Source organism: Platichthys flesus, chromosome 1 (genome assembly GCF_949316205.1).
Source record: "Platichthys flesus chromosome 1, fPlaFle2.1, whole genome shotgun sequence".
Classification (NCBI taxonomy): domain Eukaryota; kingdom Metazoa; phylum Chordata; class Actinopteri; order Pleuronectiformes; family Pleuronectidae; genus Platichthys; species Platichthys flesus.
The window spans coordinates 22657726-22669697 of NC_084945.1; the positions used below are offsets into that span (position 1 = coordinate 22657726).

Here is an 11972-nt window from a genome sequence, read left to right on the forward strand (position 1 = left end):
TGGAATTTCCTGTAGAATAAGTGTGTTATGGCTTTAAAATGACTGTGATAAATTAGCCATTTCAGCCTTGTTGCCCACAAAAAATTATCATAATATTTAAAAGATGAAAATGTGAGAGTTTTCTACATGATGTGAAAGCTCACCATCTTTTAAACAAGTGCCTTTGAGCAAGCATATATTCATTTAGTCTCAGGGTGCCACGAGGTTAAGAACTACTGCACTGCGGGACCTTGCGGGCCATGAGGGCCCCACTCACTTATAGCTGCTGAACGGAGCTGCAGGCAAGGAGAAAGGTTCCTCTAGAGACTCATCAAAGCTGCCAGGGCCCAACAGTGAGACATTAACACAAAACCATCATGAACAAAATCTATATAAATCTATATGAATCAGTTTGATATAGGCACGTGAACGGGTGTTGCCCAATCACAACTTTTAGATTTAACCACAGAACTACACATATTTTGCTCTGTATTGTCATGAAGCTTGAGAGGATGCATCTCATTTCAGTCTAACTTCAGCCTCAGACATGTTTAGCAGCTGCTGCTTCTGCTACAGTGAATGAAATTAACAATTTCTACCGTAAAACAAACCTCCACTGTTCTAGTGTGGATGCTTGTGCTTTTAGGCCCACACTTATCTGATCTAATCACATTACTCCAGCCCACACTGTTTGTGTAGGTGAGTCCTTCTCACTAATCAGTAGCTACACTTTACATATTTGTCTGTGCACTCGCTGCCTGTGCCAGACTTATGGAAGGCCTCTTCATGGAGCCCAGCCCTCTCACCACTCTTAATGAGCGACAATGCAGTACAGCTACACTCAGCAGCTGCTCAGTGGTGACAATCTGTTAGTGAAAGTGTTACTTGTGTGACATTCCTATTGATTTGGGGACTGGACAAAAAATCTCAACATTTGATTTTAGTGGCTATTTCCCCTAGTATTAAGATTACATCCTCTGTTATGTTTCCTGTGGTTTCAACTGCTTAATAATGATAATGACACATTAAACTTGGGCAATCAAGGAATCTATACCTCTTCCAAGGCCAACGCCTACCTTGAAATGTTAAGGAGAGAGAAAGATATCCCTGTGTTCGCCCCCTGATACTGATCCATACCAAACATTTAAAGGGTTCTTATCTGACTCATACCCTATCCTCCCAGCAGGCTTTGTAGGAATCTGGATTGATCTGTCCAAAAATCCAAGAGTCTCCCTACCCTGTCTAGTGCCCCCGAGCAAGGCACCTTACTCCCCCAACATCTCCTCCCCGATCTGGTGTGTCCTGCACCAGATGGGTCAAAAGCAGAAGTTGAATTTCCCTACCTGCATGAGTGTGCCTTTGCATGTCTGTGCATGTGTTTGGGACTAATATATGCATCTTAATCTTAATCTTAACCTTATGTAATTATACGTGCAGTGAATTGGTAATTTATAATCACCAAGCACTTTATTAGGAACTGAATGAGAATTTGCTCTCAGTACATTCTTCTCAGCATTGATGACTATATTGACATCACATCATTTTTGCAGAATTTGTCAGCTGCACATCCAAGCTGCCAATCTCCTGTTCTATACCACATTCCAAAGGGTCAGTTGGATTCGTATCTGGTGACTGAGGAGACCCACTGAAGCTCAATGAACATATTGTCATGTTTATGAAACCAGTTTCAGACTTCTGATTGTGCCATTGAGCATTTTCTTGCTGGAAGTATCAAATAATAAAGATGGTAATGTATAAGTATCAAGTGGCCAGAAGTGTGCCATGAATTACACATCAGCCTGAGCCTTGGACACGAGACAGGTCGGGTTGATGGATTGATGCTGTTGAAACCAAATCCTGACCCGACCGCGGCATGACGCAAACTCTACATTCATCAGACCACTCTACATTTTTCAGTCTTCAACACTCCAGTGATGCTCTAGATTTCTGTTCTTAGCAACAGGAGAGTAAGCACATGTGGTTCAAGGTTTGATGTGTAGTTCGTTCTGAGTGGTTTTCCTGCTCACTACAGTTCTAAACTGTGGGTACCTGAGTTACTGTGGCCTTTATGTCCCAGTAGATCAGCTGTTTTAGAAACACTCTGACTGTTGGGAACAATCATGCCGTGGTGGAAGTCACCAAGATCAGATCTTCCCCAATTCTGATGTTTAATGCGAACATTGACTAAAGCTCTTGGATTTTATCCACTGCTCTGCTGCAACGTGATTGGCTGATTGGATAATTGCATGAATAAACAGGTGAGCTTGGAGATTGCATTGTGCTGCTTTCATGCATTAATCATGATAAGTAATCAGCTGCTTTGTGTGAAATGTAACCCAAAGCTGCCAGGGGATTTTTTTATACAGAGACAGCAATTGTTAAAACTAAAACATAAAAAAAATGGTGTTCAAGTATACCAGCTCAGAAATGGGTTGTTACAAACCATTATGTGTAAAAGAGCCACCAAACACACTGCTTTAGACCCTTACCTGAATATTGTTTTAAATGTAAGTGTAAAAAAGAACAAGCCAGACCGAAACTCTCACATATAACAAGTAGAATCTTGAATCTGAACATTGGCAGAAATGTACTGACTGTATAACATTAAAATGGTTTGATGCCGAATTTTGTGTATTACATAATATTATTAATAAAATGTGATGGAGACCAGTTCAGATTATTTGAACAGATGGAAACATCTTGGCAGGGCAAGACGATGGAGGACTAACGTTCCTGCAAAAGCGATGGCCATCAAGATGCTGTTTAGCAACAGGGTTATTACAAGGGCTGACTTCCAAGGTGATTATGTGTGAGCACATTCTGTCTCTTTACACCAGCCAAGTTTCAGACTGACTCTGTTGATATACCTGCAAAATCGACACAGTCACGAAATGGAGGCTTAACATATCAATATAACAGCTGAGAAGTGTCTTACCTCTCGGTGATCTTTGATCGCAGGGGGATGTCCTGGAAAACATAGATTGGTGCAGCCTCACATTATTGATACAAAAAATGTCAGCATTGACAATAATTCTGATGTATTGTTACAGCAGGGTTAGTAAATCTAGCTCCACATATACCAGCTCCAACAATTAAGAGTTACATACACATCAGGGTATCAATATTCGTCGTCCAATAACACAATCAATACTACACATTAGCCTGAAATTGGTCCTTCTGCATAAGGAGTACTTTTACTTCTGGTAATTTAAGCATACTTTGCTGCTAATAATGCTACTCTACAAAATATTTGACTTAACGTTTAAGTATTTCTAGACTGTTGTATTGCTACATTTAGTTAAAAAAAATTCGAAGAACTTCTTCCTCCACTAACACTGATACTCTGCATAAACATACATATTTAGTGCAGCTGTTTCGAGATGCTATGATTCGAACAGCTAACATTTATTAGTGTATTATAGTAATATAGTATTACAAATGTTGGACGCATCAGAACATCAAAACAGCTCAGAAAAGTCAACAAAAGCCTTCCCTACATTTTCCATTAGGTTTAGTAGCAAATTTTCAGCAGTGGTTAACACACAACAGTTATTTACCAGTTGATGTCACTCACCTTGTTGCGTGGCTTGCCATTGATGATAGTGTCTGGGCTGAAGCCCTCTGGACTCTGCAGGTGGGCAAAAGGTTTGACAGCCCCCCAGGATTCCAAGTAACGGGTCATACGCACTGACGCACGCATCTTCAGACCATCGTTAACACGATGTTTAGGAGCGCTGCGGGCGTTCAGAGATGGGTCCTTAGACTTAAGACACAAAGACAAGACATTTGACATTTACTGTTAAGAGTGAGAACATATCTGTGGAATCCATGCAAAATGGCAACCTGCGAAGCATCTGGTATTTTATAAGGCTCCATATGTGCAAGTTAGATTTTGCCATTTAAAATCAATTAGGCTTTGCTTCCTTCAATTTGGTAACAATTCATAGAGAAGAACTGTTTTTCTGGGTCATTTTGGATCGACATTGGCTTTTGGATTTTATGCCGCAAGATTCAGCTTGCACAAAAACAAACAATGGCAACCATGCAGTAAGGTTGGTAAATACACAGTACTGTTATTGATTTTTCAAAAATGTCCAGTAGGTATTTTACAGTAGAATATCAATGATAACTCAAAGGACAACAACACAAAGAAGACAATGGATTTTTGACATGTAGAAAACAAAAACTCTATTTATATAGGCCTTTTCCAGTTTTAACGACCAAGCACTTGACAACACAAGTCGAATTCACCCATTCACGTACACATTCATACAGCACTTCTACACGCAGCACTTTTTCTATCACACACCATTCACACACTGCTGGCACAGCCACCCTGAACCCCGTCAGTAGTGTTTTCATACACTTCATATTTCACACTTTGCATCTTCAAGGAAGCTGGACTGAGAACTCACCCGTGGATCGATGACCAGGTAGGTGAGAATATTGAGCTCTTTGAGATAGGGATCTCTAATGTGGCCGTTGCCCTCTTCCACTTCATAAGCCTTGTTCAGGTGCTTCAGAGTTGCCTCTGTGATGTGGACGCGTCTTACAGAGTGAAGAGCAGATGAAACAATCAAATACGTGACATTGGCTATGAGAGACATTTGTTATAACTATGTTATTAGGGGGGGGTTATTAACATTAATGTTGTGTGAACCTCAGGCCCCCTAAACTTGTGTTAGGCAATATGGTGACTTACTGTGAATATGTATAGGTGGTGATGACATTTATGACACGAATGAAATACTGTACCACTTACCCTGGAAGGCCTCCCGACTCCATGTGATTAGCCAGCGTGACATCATGCGACCACACATCAAACTGCCATTTGCGAAGGCCAATGACACCGCAGAGCACGTTTCCTGAATGCACACCCACTCTCATGTTGATGTCAACTCCTGTGGCCTCGCGTACCTGCCTGAAGGAGTTTCAGAGTAATTGGCAGTAGTTCTTTAGATCGTTGATTGTAAACTTGGTTTCTTTACGATGACCAGAGCTTCAAGGCACCGTTTCAGGATGACATAATAACCCGATCTTCTAACCTTTCTATCTCTGTCTATGTGAAGCCCTGTTGTTTCTGTGTCTAAATACCTGGTTAAACACATCATCCAACAAAGCGCTGTCAGAATTTCCTCAGACTTTCCTACCAGTAAAATACTTAAAAAGTCAAGCTGAAGTACAAGCTCTTTTCAACATGTGCAATCATAGGTAAAAGCAGACGGGAATGGTGAGCACAAACTCACTTGATGGCTTCACACATGTCGAGTCCCATTTTCACACAGTTCTTGGCGTGTTTGGGCAGAGAGACTGGCAGCCCTGACACACAGTAATAACAATCCCCAAGGATCTTGATTCTCATGCATTCATTCTCCTAAAAGGAATGACAAAAAATATTGGGGTAAATACAGTTTTATGCAACAAGTCTGCAAATGTATGTATGTAAGTAGTTAGACAGAATATGACTGTACACAAGACATGCCAACAAATGGAAGCTGTCCAATACACCAACAGTTTTGCACGACTGAAACTGAAGTGCCTTGGTCATCTGTAAAAATGACAAAAGACACTCAGAAGAACTCACCTTGGCAATTTGGTCAAATTTTCCAAACAGTTCATTCAGCATGATGACCAACTCCTTGGGGGAACAGTCACTGGCCAACCGTGTGAAGCCAACAATGTCTGCATAAAGAATACTGAGGCAAAGAGAGAGCAGGGAGTTCAACACATTTACCCGAACAGAGATGTCCGATCTGACCAGTAATTAGAGTCTGCATTGTATACGATCCCCTGGAACAACTTATACAGTTTGCAACAATAAATCGAAACATGATCGGTATAGTCGGCTTCAAACATAGGCTTAACTCTAGATAATCTCCTGACATTCTGCAGAATAAAATGCCTGTCTACTTCAATGCTCAGTCATAGCTTGGACATGATTAAGGCTGCCAGTTAGTGCCAATATTATCTCATCTGACCTCTGAAAGAACCAGACATGACACCACATGGAAAAAGATTGGCAATAGCCCAATGCACACACAACACCTGACTCCTTGCCTGAGAAGGGCCGGCCAGAGGGGAATGAAATTCTAACCCTCTCTGTAAGCCATGCTTATCACGCTGAACCACAGGGAATGTCAACAATTGTGTGACAAGTTCTGTAAATTATAGCATGAAAGGATCAATTTAATGTGACATTGATGGGAAATCCCATGTATAAGTTCGCAATTTTTCAGACTACGTATATTTAACAATTGAAGCAGACTCATATAAAAAACAACAATGAATCAATAGATATATGTGTGGCATTGAATTTAGCCACAGAGCCCTAGATGAAGACAACTGGTAATGAGCCACACCGCATGTAGCTGAGGCCGATTAAAGGTGGCTGCCTGGTCTGAGTACAGCTGCCCATCAGGTGGCCAGCAGAGGGACGATCTCTGGCACCTGAACGAAACTGCTCCCCTGTCTGACCAAAACCGTCCAGGTGCTCCGTGAGATAGACAACACAGATAATGACAGGTCCGACTGAGGTAATAACAGAGATAGGTCAGAGACGCAGACTATCACTCACCACCTTCTTACTCTGGCCTCAATAAACGTGGCAGCACATAAGGTCATTACTTTTACCTTTTGATTAGAATAGACCACAGGTCTATTAGAAGTCAAATCAATTCATAATGTCTTTGCATTTAATACTGAAAATCACCTTTTTAAAAAAGATGAAATCATTCTGAAAAATATACAAATAAAAGTATGTTTCCATTATATTCTTATTGCTCAGTATGACACAATTTCCTTATTGTGGTAAAGAAGAGACTGTCTTGCTGACATTTATCCCGCAGAAATTAAATGCTGTTGAGCCATTTGCCAAAGTTCACTTTAAGATGACGCAATATCCGTCAGCACTTGTTAAATTAATGAAACCCTAGTAAAACAAAGAGCTGTAACTGGGTCAATGCTTTGAAAACAAACAGGCATACTAATCTCCACCATTATGAGAAGTGGTGAGCAAAGGCTCCTTCTTTTTTTATTTAAACTATCCCAACCTCAGTTCAAATAAGGCCTCGAGGGCTGAATTATGATCAATAAGTATCCATGGCTTTTTCAGTATTTCAAGTTACCTAACATTCTCGTGCCTCTTGACGTAAAGGCTGTGGAAGTTATTGTCTTTGACGAGTCGCTGCTGCTCTGCTTTGTCTTTGCAGTCCTGCAAGCGCTCCATGATCGCCAGCTTCATCTTCATGGAGATGTAGACGGGCAGCACAGACTGCAGCAGGTTCTCCTGCACACACACACAGACACACACATAGACAGAAACAAGAACACAATTAGTTGCATAGCTATAATTCATCTGAGCCAGGATATTTTAGTTATTTGATGGCATTCAATGTACAGTGAGGATTTATAAAAGCAATATAAAGTCTACCTGGTCCACACTTACTCACACACAAATACACAATACAACTTGCTTCTATCTTAGTGATGACACAGTCCATTCCCTAGCCCCTACCCTAACCATAATCATCCATACAAATGCCTTACACTAACCCTAACCTAATTCCAACCCTAACTATAAAATCAAGTCTTAACCCCTTGACTGAAGACTAGACAAAAAATGTCCTCAATTACCAAAAATGTCCTCACTCTGCAGGGTCTATGCTTAAAATGGTCCTTACAAAGACATAAGTACAGGAGCCCATGCACAACAGCAGGGCCAACATAGAGATAAACCACCATTCACACTCACATTCAAACCGCAGGTCAATTTAGAATCTCCAGTGGACAGACACGTGGAGAACATGCAAACTACACTCATCAGATTGTTTTCTGAACCAAAGTTCTGGTCTGGCTCTTCTTCAATGCTATCATCACTCTGGATTATTATCTGCACATGTCTTCGCTCTGTCTGCAATGCTTGACCGTCCCCACAGCCTTGTGCTGCTGATCGGAAGAGTAGGTGGAGGTTTTAAAAAGGAACCAGCATGTCTGTAGTAACCAAATACAGTACCACATATCATAACATTAACACTATATCTCGATGCAGCCAAAACATTAAAAAGTTCATGGGTATGGTAGAAAACGTTAATGCCATACAAAATGACACATTAAAGTCAATCTTGCGCAATAGCGAGAAACCGGAGAATTTCAAAGTTCAATAGTTTTAATAAGACAGGAAATGATTAATCCCTCTTCAAACCACAAGGGGTTGGATCATCAGACTTCACTGGCTGAGTCAGGCCTTGTTAAATTTATCTACAAAATGCTTTTAACATAATTCAGTCACCACAAAGTGCTTTGCTGAGCACAAGTGGATGTGAACAGAGGCGATTACATGAGAGAACAAATATATGATATATTTTAAGATATGAACCCTGAGTTAAGTTTCTGCACCAGTGTGTGTGTCTGTGTGTGTGTGTGTGTGTGTGTGTGTGTGTGTGTGTTTTGTGAGTATGAATAAAGTAGCACTTGATTTATGAAAATAAACTGCTTCAGTGTTCACCACCAGTTTTCAGACAAAAGTAAATATTTTAGTTGTAGAAATGAATCATTTATTTCTCGTTTAAGCATATGTTTAAGTAAACAACCACTTTGTATTTTATCTTTCCTTGAATACTCTTTATGTAGCATTTTCTCAGGATAGGTGGGTTGGAATGAGGAGTGTGTGATTGGATCAGAGCTTCAGCTGGGCCACTTAAGGACATTCATTTTTGTTTTGAAGCCATGCCAGTGTTCATTTGGCATGGCTTCAGTTCAGTTGTGTCTTGTGCTAAAAATAATAAATCTCCTGTATTTTATTCTTGTCGTGGGTCCCTCTATTTTCTCCTGCCAGTCAGTGGAGCTGAAAATACAATGACGCCATTGGCACGATAATACCACGACCACACTTGATGGTATGTATAGTGTGTAGTATGCCGCTGAGTCGTGCCAAGTTTTGACTCAACACAGTGGTCAGGTTACAATTCATCAGATCACAGCATGTTTTGCTCTGATGTCAGAATTTCCCATGAGACTTTTTGCAAAAGCAAAGTTTGCTGTCATGAGTTTATTTCCCTGGCGAGTTTCTGGAATCTCCATGATGACTTATTTTGGAGTTTTATTCCAAAGATAAGAATATGTTTTGATTCTGAATATTAAATCTTTTCACTTCTGATTTATGAAAACAAAAAAACATGAGAGTCAGAGTATGTAAATAAAATCACAATTTATTTTTTGATTCAGGTTGTGACCACACAAAATGAAGATGGCTTTGAGTGTTAACTACTCACTGTATATTTATTGTTTGTGTCTCTGCTGCAACCTGAACTGCTTGAATTCAGTCTGAACGACCTCTTTCAAGGTTCAAATGACTCTTTTAGTCTGAAACATGAACGCTCACCTCTCGTACAGTGGCCTTTGTACAGAGGATGGTATGCAAATGTACGAGGGCGTCACATAATATAACGCTGCTGCAAATGTAATCTATTCTGTTTGGGATTACTCAACTATATTACATGACATAACGTTGATATGTGTTGCCACTACGGAGATATTTACTGTGACTCATAGGAAAGAGACATCATTTTCAGACAATTTAATTAGTGTTGGTTGCAAAGAGGAGAGTTAACATCACTAGGTTTTAAAATAAGCTCTCCCTGACATCCAATCAGCCAAGAAACATGTTGGTTGAGGGGGAAATAAATGTGGGAACACAAAGCGAGTTTCTCATTGGTTGGCCTTTTGGAGCAGTTTTAGAGCTTCCCCCCATCATGCTTTCTTTTCTTTGTCTAACTTTGAGCGCCAGGCTGCACAATTCAAATAAGACTGAAGGTTTAAATGTTAACGATTATATCATTCCATTCTGTCCTGCTAGGCAACACAGCAGCTTCCTTGACAGGATGTTTTATTATGTCTCATACTAAGCACCAGTCATAATAAATGACAACAAGGGGGAAAAACGTCCTCTGAAGTCAAAGCAGGTCAGCACAGAGGCATCTGATTTAAAAGGCATCACAGGGAGACCTAATTTTAGAAGGATTTGTTATTCGCAATGAAAAGATCCTTGGGAGAGTCAACACGAGGCCAGCCAAAGGCAAAGCTTTGAGATAGACAAACTTTTGACATTGGTTGCACTGGTGTTTAGGTGCAGCAGCACATCATTAAGGTGCACCCAAACTCTTTCACTGAGCCTTTTTTAGCGCAGTAAAACCTCCCTTTGTTGACAGTTCCCATGTACGGTGAATTGGTCATGTCTTGACTAGGGCTGGGTTGTTCAAATACAGATTCAGTTCAGGAATCAATACCTGTACATTGTACAATACCAATTTTGCCTGGATATATCACTAAAGAAGAAGCAATGCTGTAAATGAACAATAAAATATGTAATTTGGTGCACTGTTCAAATTTTATTGTATTTCTGTCAAAAAAAAAAAAATTTTTAGGATGATATTTTCTCCAAGAAATGATTCTGATTATTTTGATGTCCATCAATTATATTATAGGCATCAATATTGGCATCAATCACTTGGTCTGTTGTGGAAACACTTTTTGTGGCCACTGTTTGTCATACACCAGCTCGTTCACATCCTCTCCTCTTTCTGCTTCATTGTCCGTGTGTCAGTGTGTGAACGAGTGGGGGTGGGCCAGCCCGGGGCCTATGAGTATGAGTGTAAACTCCATAGAGGAGAGGAGATGAGGAAGTGGCAAGACTCAATACAATACAGAGACAGACCAGCTAAATCGTATTGAACTGCTCATTATGACTGGTTTAGAATGTACACTACCCGTCTCCTTTCACCCCAATAATGTGGTGGTGTCCATCATATATGTAAATTACGAAAATGGATTTTACTCTCTTCAGGATTTTACAAGTAGTTATTATTAAACACTGAAAGACAAATCTAAGTAGACTATCATGAACTAAAAGGCTTTTTTTAGGCAAAGGGTCATGGGCCAAGGAGAACTCATGAACTTTTAAAGCCGATTTGATAAAGGGGGGGAATCCGGGAATATTTGTGAATTTGTCAAGAAATAATGCAGAGATCTTGAAGAAAAAAAAAAATCAGGCATACTTAAAGGGCTGAGCCTGTGCAATTTGGTGCAGCTTGATCGGATTTACAGGGGCTGTTTTCAGCCTTGATAGCAGGATGTGCTCCACTCTTGTCAGTGTATTACACTAACCTGTTGTCTTTTCTCTATCTCCAATTTCATCCGCATGCTCAGGCACCGGAGCGTGTCTTGGAAGGTCTGCCTCAGGGTTTTCTCCATCAGGACTTTATGGAAGGCTCCCACCACACCGCCACACAGAAACACCATAGCATTGGACAGCAGCTACAGGAGCACACACAGAAAAAAAGTGTTGTTAACCTGTGTACATTGTCAACAGCGTTACTTCTACATGTTTCATAAATATTTCTTTGGCCACATATCATACATAGCTTTAATTTTGCTATCCAGAACATTTTGTCACGGTAACAAGTTATCAATAAATACGCTTACTTTTTGAGTTTTATCTATATATCTTCCACAGTTTCAGTGTTCATGGATTTATTGTCTCATCTTGTTGGCACAAAAAGCTTCAAAACACCAATAATAACATTCCCCTTACCTGACCTACAATATTTCGACCCTAAACCATCAACACACTCCTCCAACACAAACAACATGAGATTAAATCCAATGATTTCACCTGGGTGGCAAGGTTAGGAGTGGGCCCGTCGCTGTAAATGGTGAGGCGCACTGTGAGGGCTATGATGTGGGACAGGGAGGAGATGATGCTCAGCACCACAGCGTACCCCAACTTGAATGGAAGCATGGTGTACACGGTGATGATGATAAAGAGGAAAAAAGGGACCTGGAAATATAAAGGTTTTGTTATTTTCAAGAAGTAATTTGTGTGTCAGGCATTACTTAGATTATTTTAGATAATCTGTTCTCTGAAAAGTCTGGTCAAACTCCTGGCATAAGTAGAGGTGTCCGATATTAATAAAAGTTTATTTTAACAACTTCTTCTT

General features: G+C 40.3%; 1 protein-coding gene across 3 annotated transcripts in view; it reads right to left on the bottom strand.

Annotated features, from left to right (window-relative positions):
• Positions 1-11972, bottom strand: part of adcy7 (adenylate cyclase 7) — a 56193-nt gene that overhangs the window by 9902 nt on the left and 34319 nt on the right. For 2 of the 3 annotated variants that reach the window (XM_062389041.1, XM_062389033.1), the window contains exons 4-13: positions 11648-11812; positions 11140-11289; positions 7104-7264; positions 5564-5675; positions 5226-5353; positions 4742-4900; positions 4395-4527; positions 3554-3742; positions 2915-2946; positions 257-316 (exon numbers count right to left, since the gene is read on the bottom strand). In XM_062389041.1, the coding sequence (XP_062245025.1) occupies positions 257-316; positions 2915-2946; positions 3554-3742; positions 4395-4527; positions 4742-4900; positions 5226-5353; positions 5564-5675; positions 7104-7264; positions 11140-11289; positions 11648-11812 (1289 nt within the window). The remainder of the gene's footprint in view (positions 1-256; positions 317-2914; positions 2947-3553; positions 3743-4394; positions 4528-4741; positions 4901-5225; positions 5354-5563; positions 5676-7103; positions 7265-11139; positions 11290-11647; positions 11813-11972) is intronic. The other variant, XM_062389046.1, reaches the window with a different exon arrangement.